At 51.1% G+C, this 18,899-nt stretch overlaps 1 protein-coding gene across 1 annotated transcript in view; it reads left to right on the top strand.

The window, feature by feature from the left end:
- The window catches only part of SH3TC2 (SH3 domain and tetratricopeptide repeats 2), a 40,426-nt gene extending 31,197 nt beyond the window's left edge, over positions 1-9,229 (top strand). The window contains 10 exon segments of the mRNA XM_054389380.1: positions 319-514; positions 1,548-1,684; positions 2,637-2,678; positions 2,782-4,485; positions 4,600-4,780; positions 6,111-6,261; positions 6,695-6,817; positions 7,395-7,545; positions 8,513-8,709; positions 9,056-9,229. Coding sequence (XP_054245355.1) covers positions 319-514; positions 1,548-1,684; positions 2,637-2,678; positions 2,782-4,485; positions 4,600-4,780; positions 6,111-6,261; positions 6,695-6,817; positions 7,395-7,545; positions 8,513-8,709; positions 9,056-9,229 — 3,056 coding nt within the window.
- The last annotated feature ends 9,670 nt before the right edge of the window (positions 9,230-18,899 follow it).

The raw sequence follows: 18,899 nt of genomic DNA, 5'->3' as shown, positions 1-18,899 counted from the left end.
GGACATGGGGAGTCACTGCAGGTGTAAATCTGCAGTGTGTAATCTGATGGGCATTAGCACTGTTAAAGATTTCACTCGTGGTGCACAGTGAAGACAGTGCAGGTTCTGTGAAGCTCCACGTTTCCAGCCACCTTCCACACTGCAGTTCTCAGAGGTTGAGGTCTTTGACTGTGTGGTGTTTATCCACGCCTCCTGTACACGTCACTGTAATCCTCTGCTCAAGAAGAAACTGCAGAGATCTGAGTCCAAGAGCACAGTAAATCTTAGGGGACAGAGTGACCTCACACTGAAATGCCCTTCTGTGCCTTGGTTTCCCAGTCAAAGGCAGGTGCACAGCCACAGAGGACCACCGAGCAGCAGCATGGGATGAGCTGAGTTTCTCCAAAGGAGCCAGCATAGAAGTCATTGGTTTCTTCATCCCAGGACTCCCCTGGTTTGTGGGCAGATCCCTCAGCAGTGGGAACATCGGCTTTGTCCCAACCCAACACATAAATCCTGAGGCTTGTGAACCTCTGTAAGTTTACTGCTACTGTCTAGATCAAACTAAACTCAGGAGAAGATGAAAGGAAGACTCCAAATCCTAACTCAGGGCTATGAGAGAGCCCAGGGCAGGTAATTTCTTTGCAAGGCCCTAAGAGAGAATCCATTTGAGGTCGGTCCAGGAGCCTTGGCCAGACTTTGCTGCCAACAGGCTGCAGGAGTCTCTGCCCAGATAAAGCCATCATATTTCTCTTGCCTCAGGTGATTCTTGGAGAGGAACAGATCTGGCCCTAGGCTAAACCTGTCTTTATGCTAAGGCAGCCCAGGACATCTGTGCACCAGACAAGCTGGTGTAACAGTTCCACCTAGAAATGTTCTTGGCTGTGTAGCTTTTTCTGAGGGGCTGTGAGTCTGGTGAGGATGAGGAGAGGAATCATTTCCAAGGAAACCAAGTCCTGCTCTGATTCCTTCTGCCCCTTTGCTTTCCATGAAAGGTCAAGGCAGAACAACTCACTGGCAAAGTTCCACACTAAGCAGAATTAGACACCCTCCTGAGAACACAGACAAGAGTTGTCTGGGGAGGGAGGGTGGCAGAACCCCAGCCTAATGACCCAGGCAATTGTCTTTGCTGCTGGTTTAAAGACATAGCTCTGGTTTAATAGCCATACAAACAGTCTTCTCCTCCAGCAGTGCATGTGGGAGGACAGGGTCTTAAGCTTGCTAGGTCTCTTGGGCTTTCCTGGATCAGGCTCATTTAACATAAGTCCTAGGCTCTTTGCTCTTATGCTACAGAGAACAGGGAGGAGGTCAGACAATGTCCTGGACTCGGAAAGGGTTTCTGAAGACAGAAAAGATGAGTAGGTTCCTCCCTCTGGTACCATTGGTTCCCCCATGGAGAACTTGGATCTGAGAGCCCTGACAGGGAAGCTGTCCAGACTCCTGTATTCATCTGCAGAATTTTTCTGATGGGAGGAAGAGGAGGGAAGGGAAAGCCCATCCCACCCTACAGGACAGCTGTAATGTTAAGGAACACTGACTGTTTGCTCCTCATGTCTGCCTCAACTCAGGGGAAAGGGCTCAGGGTTTCTGAGCGAAGAGGAAAAGTCCTCACTCCTGCACATCCCCTGCAGTGGTGGTGAGCAGCACTTCACCTCCCTCCTGGGGGACCTGGCTCGCACTGACATCACCTCTGTGTACCGCCTGGGTGAGTTCCTCCTCTCCTCACGTGCCCAGCCATGGGGGTCCCCATGGAGAGCAATGCTGGGCAGTGTCTAGAAAGCTGCCTGCTCAGGACTTCACAGGGGAGACAACTGCTATTGTTGAGACAGCCTCCAAGCCCTCTGCTTAGCCTGGTTGTGGAGGCTGTGGATACCCTCAAGAGTTGGGCCCTGCCTTCCAACTGTTTGAAGGTGTGTCCTCTGCTTCCAGGGCACTTTGTCAGCTGTGGTTCACCCTGGCAGATGCTGCTCTCAGCTGACAGTGGCTGTAGGTTCCTGCCTCCAGCAGGTCCCCTGCTTGGTGCATATTGAGGGGGATGCACAGCTGAAGTGCATATAAGTGATATAATCTCCGTGCCCATTGCAGGAACCAGGAGGTTGGGGTTCCTGGGTGTTCATCTCAGTTTCTCTGTGCTTGCTCTGTAGCTTTTCAGCCACAGCTAATTTCTCTGCCTCTTTTTTTCCTGTCTTCTCACTACTTATAAGCACAATATATCCATGCAGGACTGAGCTTGTCATCTCCTGGTGTTTATGGGACCTCCCAGACCACCCAAGTCATGTGCAGTGGGCCAGGGGCTAGAACCTGTCAGAGATACACACATACCTGAAACCTCTCAATAGACACAACAAGGCTCTTACGAGAGGTAGAGCTGATAAACCCTCCCTGTGAGAGACCAGACCTGCTTGTTCCCAGGAATGTTAGTGATGCTCACCTCACCACTAGCTAAAAGCTGCTGGCCATGGTCTTACACAGAGCCAAGCCCCAGCACACAAGGGGGTTGAAACTGTAGCTCCATGTAGTGCCTGTAGCCAGGAGTGCCCTCCCACATACAGGTCTGGGGTTTAGCAGAGCTGCAGGAGATCTCTGTAAGGTTTGAGCACAGTGACACTGACCTTTTTGGTTTGGTCTTTCTGGTTTGTCTCTTTCTCTCTGTGTAGATGGTTTTGAACCTACAGCCAGGCTCCCAAAAGTGCCATCAGGTGAGTATGTGGAGGGGACAGAAGGAGATGCTTTTATGATGACTTCTGAGGGTGAATTTTCACATGGGGAAACATCCAACTATGGTTTTCCTGTTGCTTCCAGAGGCTGTTCTCCGTGGCTGTAAGGACATTCAGCTGCTCCAGTCCTGGGAGGAAATAAATGACTTGGCTACAACGAGCACCTCTGAGCTGTCTAGCCCAGGGAGTGAGTCAGCTCCTGCTACACTGGAAGATGTTCTCCTGGAGAAGCTGGATGACTTTGATGATCCCAAGTTCTTTATTGACTTGAATGTTGGACATATGGAAGATGCTGATGTCTTTGACCCCATATTGACCTTCCTTAACCAAGACAGTTATGTGCCCAGTTACCAAAGCCTCTACGATCTCAGTTTTTCCTTTCTCAACTCCACCTTTTATGGTTTCTCTGATGAGGATGAACTGGTTTTGTACCTTGAGACATCTAGAAACTGGGCCAAGAGGACTCATTCAGTTTGGGCCCATGTCAGGCTCTGTTTCCTCTTGGGTAAGCTCTGCATCAAAAAGGTCAAGTTGTCCCAGGCTCGAGTCTACTTTGAGGAAGCCATGAGCAATCTGGATAGGGGTTTTGGGGACCTACCTCTGCTGGCTGCACTGCATGTGAACCTTGCCTCCATCTACCTGAAACAGAACATGAAGCACAAGTTCGCATCCCTGCTGGGGAAAATGGTGGCCTTGCTTGTCTGCTTGCCTGGCCACTCTTTCAGCTCTGGGAATGAGCTGGAAGTCATGATGTACATCCTGAGGGAAGCCATTGCTGTGGGTAATGCTCCCTTGGAGACACGGGTCTGCTTCCTTATTGTCAAGCTCTTCCTACAGCTGGGCAAAAATGATGAAGTGCTGCCCTTTGCTGAGCATCTTCAACGTCTCACCACCACTTTAGTAAGCCCAGACCCTAGTTCTGTCTCACTGGATGCCACCCCCATCTTGAGCTACCTGTATGACAAGAAGTACTTGCCAAATATTGCGCTGGCCGCCGCCAGGTTGTTTGTTCCCAGTGGTGTCAAGGGGGTACCGACACCCATTTGGAGAGCTGGCTTCATCCTCCAAAATACTTCCAAACTCCTGGGAAGCCAGCTGGAGAGGAGCAGCATCCCAGCACTGGCTTGTTTCTATCTCAAGCAAGCACTGCATTTCTCCTGCAGGAGCAGAGCAGTGCCCATCCAGAGGACACTGTGTGCCATCTTGTCTAAGATGTACCTCCAGCATGGTGTGTTGGACGGGGCAGTTTGCTATGCAGCCACAGCTGTAAGCCTGGGCAGACTGATGGGTGAGGAGGAGGCTTTTGAGTCTTCCCTCTCTTTGGGGTGGATGTATCTCCTGCACAGCCAGCCCAGCCCCGCCGCAGACATCCTGTGGCAGCTCCTGCACTCTCTGCACAGGACAGACAGCATGACTCAGGGGGGAGCTGTGCACAACCTCCTGGCCATTGCCCTCAAAGGAGAAGGGCAGGTGCAAAAGGCTGCAGAGAACTACCTGTGGGCTCTGCACAAAGCCAAGGAGACTGGGAACAGGAGGAACCAGGCTATCGCCCTGGCTAACCTGGGGCAGCTGAGCCTCTCGCGTGGGGCGAGCCAGCTGTCTGAGCTCTACCTGCTCCAGTCAGCTCAACTCTATGCAGAACTCCAGGGCACTGAAGACCTGGAGATGGAGCTGGTGTGGGTGCTGCTGTGGCTAGCACAGGCCATGGTGAACAGGCAGAGGACTGAAGATGGCAAACTCTGTTATGAACTGGCATTGGGTTTTGCCCTGAAGTGGCATAACGTGAGGAGTGAGTACAGCTTTACTGGTGGGAGCCAGGGCAGCATTCACCTCCATGCAGCACTCTATCAGGTCCCTAATGCAGTTCCCTGACCTGTCCTTTTCCCTTCTCTCTGCCGTGCAGGTCAGCTTCACATCACTGAGTCTCTCTGCCATTTCTACAGCAAAGTGTCCCCCAATCTGCAGGCCTGCATCACCTATCATGAGCACTGGGTATCTCTGGCACAGCAGCTGCATGACAGAGAGATGGAAGGCAATGTCCAGCAGACCCTCAGCCAGCTCTACCAGGCTTTGGGCACATCTGAGTAAGTCCTGTGGCTGTCAGACGCTGTTGGAGTGGGGTCCCTGTTTACCCAAAGCAAGAGCAGTGGCTTTCCTGGGGTGTCCCTGAGCAGAGGTGGGGACCTGTTAGCTGGGATAGAAGTAGAATCTGGCCAAACACAGTTTTCCAGAAAGCCAGTCCAGAGAGGATCCAGCAACAGGGAATTCATCACTTCCTTTGGAAGCTTATTCCAGTGATTAATCACCATTCACCAGTAAAAATAGGTTCCTTATCTGTTGCTTGAATAAGTCTGGCTTCAGCCTCCAGCTCCTGAATCTGCCCTTCCTATCCCTGCTGGAATATTTTCCCCAGGGAGGTACTTAAGACCCTGTATCAGCTCAGCTTCAATCTGCTACTTGACACATGCAGGTGACTGATTAAATCAGGCAAGAAGGGAGAGAGACTTGGACAGACCACAGACTTTCTTCAGTCTTTGAAGGCAAATGTGTGAAACCGTGGAGAGCTATCTCCCGTGTCCCAGAAGGACAAATGGGCAGAGGCTGTCATTAACTTGGCTGTTAACCTTCCCATGCTAGGTCACAGTGAGTTCAGAGGGAAGGTATTTAGGAAGCAGATGCCTGTCATGTGAATGGTGCTATTTAAGAACACAAAGCACCCCATTCCCTGAACTCCAGGGACAGCTGGAGCCCAGTTGCCAGCAGGCCAGACACCAAGCAAACAAACATACCCTAGGCACTGCCCACTGCTCCTTTTGCCACAGCTACCTTCTGCAGGCAGTATGTCCAGCATGCTAGCTCATACTGCTGCCTGTCCCTTTGTCCTCTAGTGACCAGAGGCTTGAAAAGGGGGTTATAAGGTCTTTCACACATAACCCTCTTTGACCACACTAAGGGACAAACAGTGGGGAGGGATGTGGTTTTGGGTGCTTGATGCTGTCTGGAAACTGAATGTGCAATCACTCCCTGCCTAACTCCCATGTATAGTTGGACTTTGGGACTTAGTGTAGGGGGCAAAATGGGCTTGCAGAGGACCTAGACACAACCCTCTTTATCAGTTGAAACAAGTAGGGATGGGGAACAGCTCCTCTGGGGGGCTGTGCTGAGCACTGGGGTTCCAGGATGGTCTAAGGTTGCCAGATGATCCACAGGCATGCACTAAAGCATAGAGACTGCCACAATTTTGCCAGGACACATTGCTCAGACTTGTGGCTGTCCGTTTGTCTCTAACTTCTGGCAGCTGTAGTCAGGAAAGACAGGAATGCCCATGGGGAGGTGGTGTGGTGGCTTTGCAGATGATTGCTGGGGGTGTCCTGTGATGTCTCTGCAGTGGCTTTTTACCTGTTACCATCACAGGGCTTTGAGACAGTCCCTGGACTGCACCAAACAGAGTCTAAGGATCTTCATTGACCTTGAGGAGACTGTGAAAGCAGCAGAGGCCTGGCTGCAGGCAGGAAAGCTCTACTATCTAATGCAGGAAGATGAGTTGGTGGAAATGTACTTTCAGGTATGGAGGACGTGGCTGACACTGTCCCATTCTTACACTGGCTAGCTGCATTCCCATCACAACTCCTCAGCAGGAGCCTTTTGGGGCTGGAAAACTTAGAAGGAAAAGTTCTTATGACCAGTGTAAACCTGCTGCTGGAAGGAGGAGCTGTTTCTGTCTTCAAGCACTTCCCCGTGACCTTACCTCTCCTTGGAGTAGAAGACTTCTGGCTTCTTTCCATCTCTAGCATTATTTTATCAGCTGAGCCACAAAGAGGAAGAGCAGCTTATAAAAATCTTAGGGCTCCCTCATTCAAGGGAACAGTTTCTACTGATGGTTAGGACGTCCTTTCATGTGCCCAAAGCAGAGAAGAGAGCTGGTTTTACTTAATCACACCAATGTCTATGTGCAAACATCTCTTTCCAAGTCTCACTCTAGTTCCTTTTCCTTCTAGGCAGCCATTCAGACTGCTCTGAAATGGGAGAACTTCTCCTTGGCCATGGATCTCTATGAAAAAGCAGGTGATACCTTTTTTGATGGCAGTCGAAACAGAGATCGAGCAGTGGAGTTTTATAGGGTACTGACACCCACCCCACCCCCCCCCCGAGCATTTCTGTCCTTGTGTCCATGCAAGGTGATGGCCATGGGGAGCTTTGCCTCAGGGCTGGCTGCAGCACTGTGTGGCCAGCCTCGAGGGATGGAGAATGGAGAGGGATGGGGTGGTTATGAGTGTGCCAGAATGCAAACGTTGCTGCAGGGGGCAAGCCTGGGGCACAGGCATGTTTTGCAGCGGCTGCAGCTCACCCTGGAGGTCATGGGGGAGGTGGGAGCAGGGTCCTTACATTACAAATGCTGGCAGTGTTAGGTGTGAGCTGGCCACTCTGGGAGACATGCACACAGAATTTCAGGCACCAAAGAAAGGCTAAGCATGAGTAAGCAAAACTCTCAAGTTTTGAGAACCATGCTCTGGCATATGAAACTCATTTTCAAGAGAAACAAGGGACTAGAACCTGAATCTGCAGCACTCAGACACCCCACCATCTGCCTGCCATGCCAAGTGCTTGTCCATCACCTGCTGCTTGATCACCTCTCTGTGGGCAGTGCTGTATCAATACCTCCAGGAGCACTGTGGGTGCTCTGTTCTCTCTCCTCAGGGAGGTGCTGTGCCCTTGGCCAGGAAACTGAAGGCCACAAGGACAGAGCTACGGCTGTTCAGTAAGCTGGCAGAGCTGCAGATCGGGCTGCAGGGCTACGAGAAGGCGCTGGAGTTTGCCACCCTGGCAGCCAGGCTGAGCATCAGGGTTGGTGAGTGGTGCATGCCTGTAGGGTGTGGGCAGTTGCCTTTCTGGATGAGAAGAATGTGCACATGCAGGGGGATCTCCTGCTTTCATAAGACTGCTGGACCTATTTTTATCCTAAGTGGTAACATCTTTTTAAGGCCACTTCCCTTTTTAAACTGCATGACAGCCACAGAGGAGCCCTCTGTTGCCACCCAGCAGAGCATGGCAAGTCTGATGAAGGCACAGGACTCAACAGTTCCTCTCTGCCCTTGGCTCTTCTGATAAACTCACCCCTTCCCATTACAGAAATAGGGTTGCATGGGCAAAATACCAGCATAGGTGTCTGAGATGGACCCAGTCTTGTAACAGCCCTTTCCAGCAACCAAAGAATCTTCAGGTTGGATGATGCACTCCTTGGGCAATCTGTCCAGCCTTGGTATTAGCACCCCTGCCCATGGCTGTTTTCTCTGAACCATCATTTAGTCTTGAGAAGAGAAGACTGAGAGGGGATCTCATCAATGTGTATAAATACCTGAGGGGTGGGTGTCAAGTGGATGGGGCCAGGCTCTTTTCAGTGGTGCACAGTAATAAGACAAGGAACAATGGGTTCAAACTTGAACATAGAAGATTTCACCTCAACATGAGGAGAAACTTCTTTACAGTGAGAGTGATGGAGCACTGGAACAGGCTCCCCAGGGAGGTTGTGGAGTCTCCTTCCCTGGAGACTTTCAAAACACACCTGGGATGCATTCCTAGTGCAGACTACCCTAAGTGATCCTGCTTTGGCAGGGGGGTTGGACCTGATGATCTCTTGAGGTCCCTTCCAACCTCTAACACGCTGTGATACCGTGATCTTCAAACCCAGTGTCTCTTTATGAAGAGCCTGTGCCCTTAGGCTGTTGAACAAATGCATCCCAAGCAGCTCAGCATGCCAGGCTGGGGATGTGGTGTGAGCACACTGCAAGCTGACTGTATCAGCCACTCTTTTCCAGGAGATCAGCTGCAAGAGCTGGTTGCATTCCACCGCCTGGCTACAGTCTACTATTTCCTGCATATGTATGAGATGGCAGAAGATTGCTACCTGAAGACACTTGCCTTGCGTCCTCCCTTGCTGCAGTGCTCTGGAGAGGCCTTGTACTACTGCAAGGTGTACTGCCACCTTGGCAACATGACCCTGCACAAACTGAAGGTAGGAAACCTCTCCATGATGCTGTGTTGGATATTCTGGCCTCGATGGAGAGCTGGAGGTGGAGTATCACATCTGCTGGAAGAGCAGACCCACATGTAGCTGGCTGCATCCTATCTGCAGCTTCAGCAGATAAATGCACACAATGCTGGCACAACCAGGTATGAAGAGGGAAAGGCAATTAGGGAAGGAGTGCTGGCACTTAGCTGTGACTATATAGAGGCCATTTCAATGAAGTCAGGTGTCCCTGGGTTGTGCCTGGAACCACCAGGCTCTGTTCCAGCTCTCTTATACCCTGTGACCTCCAATTAAACCACTTCCTAATGCCTGCCCTGGTCTTTACCGTTAGGATGAACAGGATGCAGCAGCCTACTTCCTCCTGGCCCTTGCTGCAGCAACTGAGCTGGGAGACCAGGAGCTGCAAGGACTCATTCGTGCCAAGCTGGGTGACATCCCCGGGGCCCCACCAGGCTGTGCCACGTACCGGCCCAGGTGGCTGAGCGAAGGTGGCCATGTTGTCTGACTGCCCTGCCACCCTGGGGATTCCAGTGCAAACCCTCAAGCAACCTGCTGTGCTGCTGGCATGGGTGCACATGCTCTCCAGAAGAACTGGCTCAGGAGGTCCTGCACCGTGTCCTGAGGAACTGGCAGCGTTTGGTCTTCTTGTCCTGGACAGGAGAGGGACCAAGCACCTGGAACCCCGCCCTCAGGTTTTGGGAACAGGGCTATGCACCACAGCCCAGGTGGCACATCAAGGCTGGGCATCCAGGCAGTGGTGCTGGAGTGTGTGGAGCAGTGAGGCTGAGAGACAGATGGCATTTCAGGAGCGTGACCGCCCTGCCTGGGTTGGGGACAGGAAAGTGCTGCAGTGCCTGTCCTCCCCCAGCTGCCACACACACCTCAGGTCCCTTGGGCAGCTCAGCCCCACCCAAATGTGTTTCAATTTGAATAGCAACTCCTTTATTTATTCCTATCTGGTTTCTGTCCTGTCTGCTCTGTAGAGGTCTGTGACTCATACCTCCTGGCCAGAGAGCCTTGGACCTCTTTGGTACAAAGCACCTCTGAAGCTTTTGATGGTTGAGAGGCAGAGCTGGGGAGAGGAGAAATGAAAGGGCTGGTCAAGCCTCTCCTGGGGATGAGCCCCTGTGCAGGTAGGCAGCTGCTTGGGGCAGCTGGGACCCCCAGCCCTGCCTTAGTTCTGGCACTGGATCAACCAGGGTGGCCTCTCCTGCCCCACAGCCCATGTGTGGGTATGCTATGGGTCCTGCACAGGAAAAGAGCACAGTCCTCACCTGGCCCAGGCTTTGCAGCCCTGCACCCTGCCCAGCCTCTCTTCTGCAGGCTGCAGAGCCCCGTAGGATGCAGGAGCACTGGGGAATGGCTGGAGAGGCTGGGAGCATGGGTCTGCACTCCAGCAGCTAGCCAGAGCCCTGGGCAGAGGTGCTGGCAGGGTTCAGGGGGCCTTTTGGCAGGGAGATGCAGCTGCACAGCCTTTGCTGTGCCATCGGCAGCCCAAGGAGGAGCTGGCCAGCATGCAGGCAGCAAGCTTCTAGTGCCCTGAGCTGCACGGCTGGAGGAGAAGCAAAAACTCCTCAGCACAGGGAGCAGGAGGCACCGAGGAGGTTTCTCCAGAGAGCTGCTGCTCAGCACCAGGAGCAGGACACAGCTCTCCTCCACAGCCTGTCTCACCACCAGAGAGCAATAAATGTCCATGTTTGCAGCCTAACACAGGAGACTGCTGCTTCCCAGCTACACAGACCTGATTCTCGGTCTGGACTGGTGCAGAGTGAAGAATAAGAAGGATTTCCAGCTCGTTTCTTTTCTCTGACAGCCAGTGGCCAGAAACCCAGCTGGAGCATCACAGGGAGACCTTCCACCTCCTTGATATACTTCTCTGCTTGGAAATGCTAAATGTGGAACATTTCTGTCCTTGCTGCTCTTTGCAAACACTGAGTTCATTTTCCCTGTCTTATACCCTCTAGGCTCCATCACAGAGGCAATGAGCAAGTTACTGCTTGTTTACCAAAAGTTCTTGCAATGCCATCAGGGGAGGCTCAGCCCTGAGCTCAGAGGAGGCAGGTCTTTGCCCACTTTGAAATACAGCAAGCTCAGGGAGAACTGGTCCCCCAAACCTTCCTGCTTCACTCCATGGGGCTGCCTGTTCTCAGACCAGGTGTCTGGTGCTCACTGTGCTAGTGCAGGATCTTTGCAGCAGTTTTCCAGGTCAGTTCCTCTTGTGCCTTTCATACACAGGGAAAAGCAAAGTCCCACATCTTCACACCAGAAGGCAGGCTGACAACTGGCTATCAGGCTGTCGAGGAAGGAGACAGAGGGAAGCTTTGGTGGCTCTGGAAGATTTAAGGCTCTGCATAGTGCAGAAATGCCCTGCCCTGTTTTCTCCCCTGCCGTCCTCTGCAGCTTGCTTAGGGATGTTGTCCAACCCAGCTGCTGTACCCAGACTGTCTGGTCCTCAGCAGAGGACCCTCCTTTGGGTCCATGAGATGAGGCCCAAGACCACCCCGAGGCTGTTACCCAGGCATCCCAGCAGGACTCTTGTTACCAGTGGTTGTAGTGGCTGGTGCTGCACTGCTGGCCAGGATCTGCACTTGGGGACCAGGGGCCTGTGACTGTTGTGGTTCCTGTCAAAGCTAAGCTCAGTGGAGGATGAGTCATGCAGAGAGCATTCTCACTAGAATATCTATCCCAGAGCCAAACCCGAGGCCATTCTGCCTAGCACCAGGGAGAAAAAAAATGAGCTTTGTTTAAACACAGAGGGTCAGTGTCTCAGCTGGTCTGAATCAGCTAAGCTCCATGAAGTAGTCAGTCTGATTTGCAGGGACTGTGGATCTGGGCATTGGTTTTTAGGCAAATGTGTACTCTTTAAATCACAGCAAACAAATTTGTGGTGTCTGGGGTGGCAGGGGAGTGAGGGGGAAGACTCTCCTTGTGAGTGTTCCATAAAATCTCTTTTTCCCCCTTGTTGTCCCCCAGCCTTCTCCTATACTCTGTGACAAAGCTGGGCTGTTTTCCAAGAGGTCAGGGTGTCTAGGGCTAGTTAAGCTCCATGATAATACAGAGTCACAGAATGGTAGGGGTTGGAAGAGATCTCTGGAGATGTGGGCTGGAAATAAAGTGAAACTTAAAGTGGGCAGTGATGTGCACCAGTTCCTGGTGGGCCTGTGCCCAAGGGAGAGTGAGGATATTGGATCCCTCTAGCCACCAGCACAGTCTAATGTGCAGAGAAACAGATGGTCTGGTGCCAGAGGATGCCACCAGGTGATGACTCAGGTCCTGGGGGAGCCAGGCTGGGTCCTTCACTCCTTCCTTGGTGGGGGTGATGTTGTCCATCATTCCCAGGGCATGGTGTCTGGGAGCTGTCTGTCTTTCAGACCCATCAGGGAGCACCTGTGTCTGTATACAGAGAGGGACCATGTAAGGTCCCAAGGTGCTGCAGGGTGGAGAGCATGGCCAGAGCTCTGATGGTGCTCCAAGAGAAGGTTGGAAGAGCAGGACTGTAGAAACCTCAAGGCTATTTATCCTGTGGTAGGCAGTGGTCACCAGTGTCCAGCTCTCCTTTACCAGGACTAATGCCAGCCCAAGCAGATGGAGGAAGAAATAGGGGAAAGGGAAAGGATGGATCAAGTCTCTTACACCTGGTGTTATCTTGCTGTGGCTTGTGACTTATTTCTGAGCTGCATGTGACTATCTGCTCCATGCCTGGTCTCAGGAGTTTTCCTTCCTTCAGTGCTCAGCCAGCCAAGCTGGAAATAGGACTGGTGGGGACCACGTGCAGCAGCTCATGCCTTCACACGGCTGCTAAAAGCAGCACCTTCCTTTCCAGTGCTTCCAAAGGGTGAAGGGTGCTGTAGAAACCTTGCTTCAGCTTCAGTGCTTCTGCATGATGGCTCCTGGACCTGGTGCTGACCTGGCTCACCCCCACCTTTCACCAGTGCAACCCTTCTGGCACCAGCACTGCCAGTCCTGGTGTAAGCCTACCCCAGGGCCAATACTGGCACACTGACTCCATTTCTGCTTAATGCCTCAGGGGGCCACTTAAGGTCTGGAATAAAGAGGGACTGGATTTCTTTAACATATGCTCATCCTTGGACAGTGGCAATGCCATGACAAGAATAATTGTTGGATCCTCTCATCTCTGGTGTGAACCTCCAGAGGCATAAGCAAAAAGGAAGTGCTGATAAGTGGAACTGCAGATATGGACAGAAGTGTAGAGGTAGCCAGATTTCTTTGAGCTTACATGGAAACCACTCTTTCCTGCAGAAATACTGCACTCAACAATAATAATTATTATCAGCAGACATCTTTCATCATTCCTTCTCTCTACAAAACTGGAAATTTTCACTGTGGCCGGGCTGGACGGAAGCTGGGGAGAAACCTTTCTATTCCCATATGTATCATCCAGGTCCAACCCAGCCTTCTTCTGCTGCAGACCTCAGATCCTGTGAGTTAAATGAGGGAAAGAAACCCTCTCTGAGTAGTCAGAGCCTGGCAGCTGGACAAGGAGAGTGTCTGCTGCTTGGAACGGGAGCCTGAATTTCAGTGGTGTGCTGCACAGACCCAGGGTGTGGGTGGAAGCCTTCGCCACAGGGATCAACCACAGCTGCTTTAATCCCCCTGCTAAACACCGTGGCTGCACAGAGCTGTTCTGAGGTTTGAATGCCCAGGTTTTGTAGTTGGAGTCCATGGGTGTGACATCATTTTTTCATCTCTATCAGCCTTGGACTTTGGCAGAGGTTGGCCTCCAGCCTGCCTCTGTTGGAGGCACATCAGTGATGTGGAAGAGCAGAGAGCCTCAGGCAGAGATAAACTTGAGCTCATCTTATCTCAGAGGTGGCTGGACCTCTCCAGCCAGCATCTTATGTTGCCTGGAACAATAATGAGAAGTTGGTAAACACCAGCTGTTCTGCTAAGCAGAGGTGGGTGAAGTATGTAAAGTGGGCACTTTAGATTAAAAATCATTTATTTCCACAGCACCCTGGGTTTTCTTTCAGTGATAATTGGGATCATAAATATGTATGCCAGAAGGCCTATCAGAGGGTGATGCTGGAAGACTGAGCAATCATCCAAGAGTCACTAACTGCAACTGCATGTGCTGAAATTAACCTTCCCTGTGCTACCCTAAGGCAAGCAGCAGTGCAGTGCAGCCTGTCCCTGTGATGGACTGGGGTCATGTCTGCACTGCTGCCATCCCTGCCCCAAGAGCTTGCTGTGTCCCTCAGGGAGAGGAGAAGCAAAACCAAGAGAGGAAGAACAGGGTAGATGGGAAGTGGCCCATGACTGTGGACAGGGAATAGTGAGCCAGATGCAAACCAAAAATCTCATCTGAGAGTAAATATTTTACTTTTTTTTTTTTGTGCTGAGATGGCATCAGGCAAGAGTCAGCCACCCAAGGACTTACCAGCACTGCACTCCAGACTCACTTGATGCTCTTGTAGGCACTTTGCAAGACTGAGGAGACCAGTGCTGGATTCTCTGCTGGGTTTTGCCAGGAAAAAACATCTCTCTGGAACTGGAGAGAGCAGAGAGTGAGCTGGTAAACATGGTACAAAACCCATTATCCCTTCCAAGCACACAGCTGGTAGAAACCATGCAGGCTAGGAGCAGGAACACATGGAAGGGCAACTGTGGCTCTCCTGGGTACCAGCTGATGGGCAATGAGTTCCATGTTCCTGTCTTGTCCCAGCTCTGAAGACAAATACGATGGGGTCAGGGTGCACTAAGGGTCCCAGTTAAGCTGCTTATAGTTCCTGAGCTCCTGCATGCTGTCCCAACAGCTACAGCTCTTCTGAGCTGGAAACACAGGCAGGAAACCTGGCAGCAAGAGGCTCCCACAGCACTGGAGACAAGTGTAGGAAACAGCACAAGAGCCAACAAATCCTGTCACACTACAGGAGAGGGGAAAAATTAAAAAAGGCTCTGTAGCTGGCTGCCATGAAGGCTATTGGGATACAGTCCAGGAATTTGGATGAATACAAAGAAACGAAGCCTCTGAGCACCAGACGGCTTTTGAGAAAGGAAGAATGAGTTCTTACATAACCAAATCCCCTTTGTGCACTGGTTCTGGGGTGGTGCTTTTGTTTTTCTGTTGTGAGTTGGTTGTTTTCCCTTTCTTTTGCACCTGCTGTGACAGTGGTGTTGGGGCCACAGAAGGCTGCATGAATGTGCATCGCTGTGTAGGGAGCAATGGCTGCAGCGTTTATCCTGACTCTGAGGTTCAGTTCTGCCTGGGACACCTCCAGTTCTTTGCAGCTGGCTTTTCAAGTTGCAGCATGACTTTTTCTTACTGCTGTCCATGGTTTAAGCCAAGCTTGGTCCCAAAGCATTAGTTCAATACTAATTGGTTTAAAAGCCATCTTGCTCCAGCGTTTTGGGAAGGATTTGCGGAAGTTCCTATGTGACTCTAGTGTATGAGGCTTTTGTTCCTCTGAAGTCTATTCCAGACCTACCTAATGCACTAGCTGGGCTTTCCTATCTTGTCCATCTTATGATCTGACAGAATAAAACACTCTATGCTGTGGTGAAGTGGCTACACTTGGGGCAGGCCATGCTGGAGCACCTCTAGGTGCTGGGATGTTGTGTATCCCCAGGCAGCCAGACTTGGCAGAAGCCTCATTGCCTTCTGAGCCATTTCTCTGTCCTCTGTGCCTGCATCCTATTGTGTCTGTTTTAGAAGCTATCTGCTACTCCAGAAACTCCAGTCTTTGGGGATGATATGGCCTGGTTTGCACCTGGCTGCTTCTGTGGAGAGGGATTTGTGAATATATTCTGGCTTCTGTCTGTGGAGAGGGATTTGTGAATCTGTTCTGGCTTCTGTCTGTCCTTTCCTTCCGTGTCCGACTGAACAGCTTGACCTAGATTGACAGATTTTTTCTTCTGAAATCTCCTTGATGCTGTCTTGATAAACCAGTAGGCATGGATCCTAGCAGTATGGTTTGCTCTCATATTCTTTCCAAACTTGCCTTGAAAACTAGCACGTAGCTACTTTTTGATGTCATGTCCCTCCGTGCTCTCAGTATTCATCTCAGATTGGCAATCTCCTGATCTTGCATATCTGGTGTATTTTCATGGGAAGGATACAATGGATGAAGAGACACTCAGGCAAGATTGTCTGCTAGATACTTTACACATCCTGATAGTCTCTGAACGGACATCTGGTGATTTGCATTTGCTTTTTGGCAGGAAGGCTTTTGCCTTTGGAAGTCAGCAGCTGTCCCTTCCATGGTGCCACAGTTGTTGAAAATTTCATCTTGCTTTTGTTGAAGTTGAAACAGTCTCCTGCCTCTCCTTGAAGACCTAAGCCAGGACTGTGATGTGCAGGCTTTCAGTGCCTTACCTCAGAATCTCATCTGCTGTGGAATTGTCCTGCCAGCCTGGGGTGCTCCTGGCAGTCTTGTTCTTCCATTTGCATTTTAACTCAGGTTTGTGTCTGTCTATATTGGGCTGATGGAGAAGGAAAATGTCACATGAAAGACTGAGAATGGGTGATGGGCTCTGCCTTCTTGGTGCAGGAGCTTCTCTTCCAATTTACTTCATTCCCTCCCTCATTTTAATTCCAGTGCAGTACATCTTCCCTGGGCAGATCCTGTATTGCATGAATCCTTCCTTTCTCTTTGTTGGTACCATTTCTGTAAGGCCCCTCCTGCTGGAAATCCATCCTGGGTACTTCACTCTGTGGTAGTGGAGGCAAGTCATGGCATGTCACTTGCATTTGGCACTGCCTCATGTTTTTCTTCTGCACAATGACATCCTTTGAGGTTTGGTGGCACTGGGTTTGTGAGCTGCTGGTGTTGAGTGCACTAACCAAAGTGTGTGGCCTGGCCTGTTTGGGCTGTGCCATCTTCACTTCCAGAGTGCTGAAGAGGTTTCTGTTCACTCACAAATCCCCTGATGTCCTGAGCCATTTTGACACTGTGTTTGACTTTGATCTGCACACAGCTGCCTTGCTTTGACTGAGCTTGTCTGGGCATTCGTTTCTCTTCAAATTTGCAGTGCCTGCTGTGCCACCCATGAGCATAACAGAAACTTTCAGCCATGTATTTGACAGGGGGGCTCCTTCCCTTGCTTTTCTGCTCTGGAAGCTTGAGGATAACAATTTTTCTTGCCATGGTGTACAGAAACCATATGCACATCATTTTCCATTGCCATGTTTTTCTCAGCAGCCCCCACAGACCTTTCTTTGCAGTTATCTTTCTCTTCTGCTTTTTATCTCTGTATTCCCTTGGATGTATTTTACTTTTTTCTCTCATTTCCTTTGCTGCACTGTGGAATATTGCTGAGCCTGTTTCTGTTGCTCAGCAGGTCTGGCCCTGGGTGCCCTTTCACAAACAAGCTCCCTCTTTCCATTCTGTAGTGGAAAAACCATATAGCTCTGCAAGCTAAATTATCTCACAGGTCAGGCGCTTTGTGAGCTTCAGCCATAAACAAATCTGTTCTTTTGCACGCTCACAACTGGCTGTTGCTTTCCCAGATCACAACAGTTGATGATGCTATTCACAGAGGCTGATTTCTAGCAGGCACAAAGCCTTTCCCATGTCTACCTGTTTCTTCTGCAGGTGGGATGTCAAGGGATCTCCCAGAGCCTCTAGCAATACATGCACATGCAGCTGTGCCTGCTTCTGCTTGTAGGAAACACTACGGCTCTGGCTTCCCCTCCCGCTCCCAGCCAGCCCTGCTGCAGCTCGGCTGCCTCCCCATTGTGCTCTGGAGAATGCCCAGTTGATAGCTGATAAACACTTCCCTTCTTGTGTCAAAAGCCTCGGGGCCTGGAAGCTGATGTGCACTTTGTTTTCTGGGTGCCACTCATTTGTTTTCTCTTTGCCTAGCTGGATTTCTTGGCTCTGACTGCCCATGCCTGAGGGCTCCAGCTTGTCTCTGAATCCTGTTAAGTGTTTCAGCCTAAGAAGCAGGGAAGTAGCATGCCATGGATGTGGGCATTCCATGCTTTTAGCTAGCTCTGCTCTCAGGGTGGCATGACTACATGCATGTGGCTCTGGACCCACTTGCTAAGCCCTGCTGAGAGACAGGAGCTGTTTGTTTGGCTGTGGGTGCTGGGCTGAGGCAGTCTCTGCCTGTGTCTGGTACTTGCCACAGAAAGCTTGTCCTGGCCCAGCACGTGGCACAAACCCATGTTTCCCTTCTTGCCTCCTACTCCAAGTCCTCCAACACCACCTGGAGGTATCATCCCTGTCAGTCTCTACAGTCCAAGGTATTGCCTTTATAGCCTGTGCATTTTAATGAGCCATGGGGTAGCTGCCAGCACTCCTTGGGTAAGCTTTGGTGCCTGGTCCAGGACAGGGCACTGAGGAAGCTGCAGGTGCTATGCCCTAGTCACTTATCTGCTGCACCTGCTGCCATGGGGGCCTGGGTTTGCTTAATTTGGCAATATGCAAAGGCCAGGATTTGGCTTTCCACAGGGCTACAAGAGGCTCAGCATTTGCAGGGCTTGATACCAGCAGCTGAGAACAGGACGAAGTACTGCCTGGCTTGAGCAGTGAGGGCTCTGACCCCTCATCAGCCTCCTGGCATTCTGGAACAAGTGCCCACAGCAAAGGACACTGTGTAAATACCTATTCCTTGGACATGGTTTTTCTCCAAGGGGATTGCACCACCTGAACTACAAGGAAGGGGAAGTATTCATAGCTGCTCCGAAAAGGACAAGGAGATGAAGATGCTCAGATGGCAGCTGAGTATGTGGCACACAATGGGAGGTGGGTCTAGGAATTCTGGACCACAGGGAAGAGAGAAAATAGCAGAAAGAATTGCACCTTCCTGGGTGTCTGAGATTTTGCCAACACCCTGTTGCACAGACCTGTGTCTGTGGGTATGTGCAGGGATGGATGTGTGAGAGAGAAACCCAGGAATAATTAACAGCTCGTTAATATTTCCTGCTCCCCAGCCTAAAGGCCATTACCTCGATCAGCCTCACAGTCACAGCTCCACTCAGGCATCCTGAACCAATCTCTGGCCAAACCACAGCTGCCATTCCTCTGTGATTGAGGGAAACAAGCCCTTTCCTTTCCCTTCAAACAAGAGAGAGAGGCCTTGGCTGATGCAAAAAATAAATATAAAGCATGATGAGGACAAAGGCGAGGAGCTGGGCCAGCTGCTATTGTAAACAGTGCCTTTCCTTCCCTCCCTGACACCAGCCTTTCCTGGAGGTCCCTTCCATGCCCTGG

Source organism: Indicator indicator, chromosome 18 (assembly GCF_027791375.1).
Source record: "Indicator indicator isolate 239-I01 chromosome 18, UM_Iind_1.1, whole genome shotgun sequence".
Lineage (NCBI taxonomy): Eukaryota > Metazoa > Chordata > Aves > Piciformes > Indicatoridae > Indicator > Indicator indicator.
Note: the sequence above shows the minus strand (reverse complement) of the source record. Positions and strands in the feature narration are given on the sequence as shown.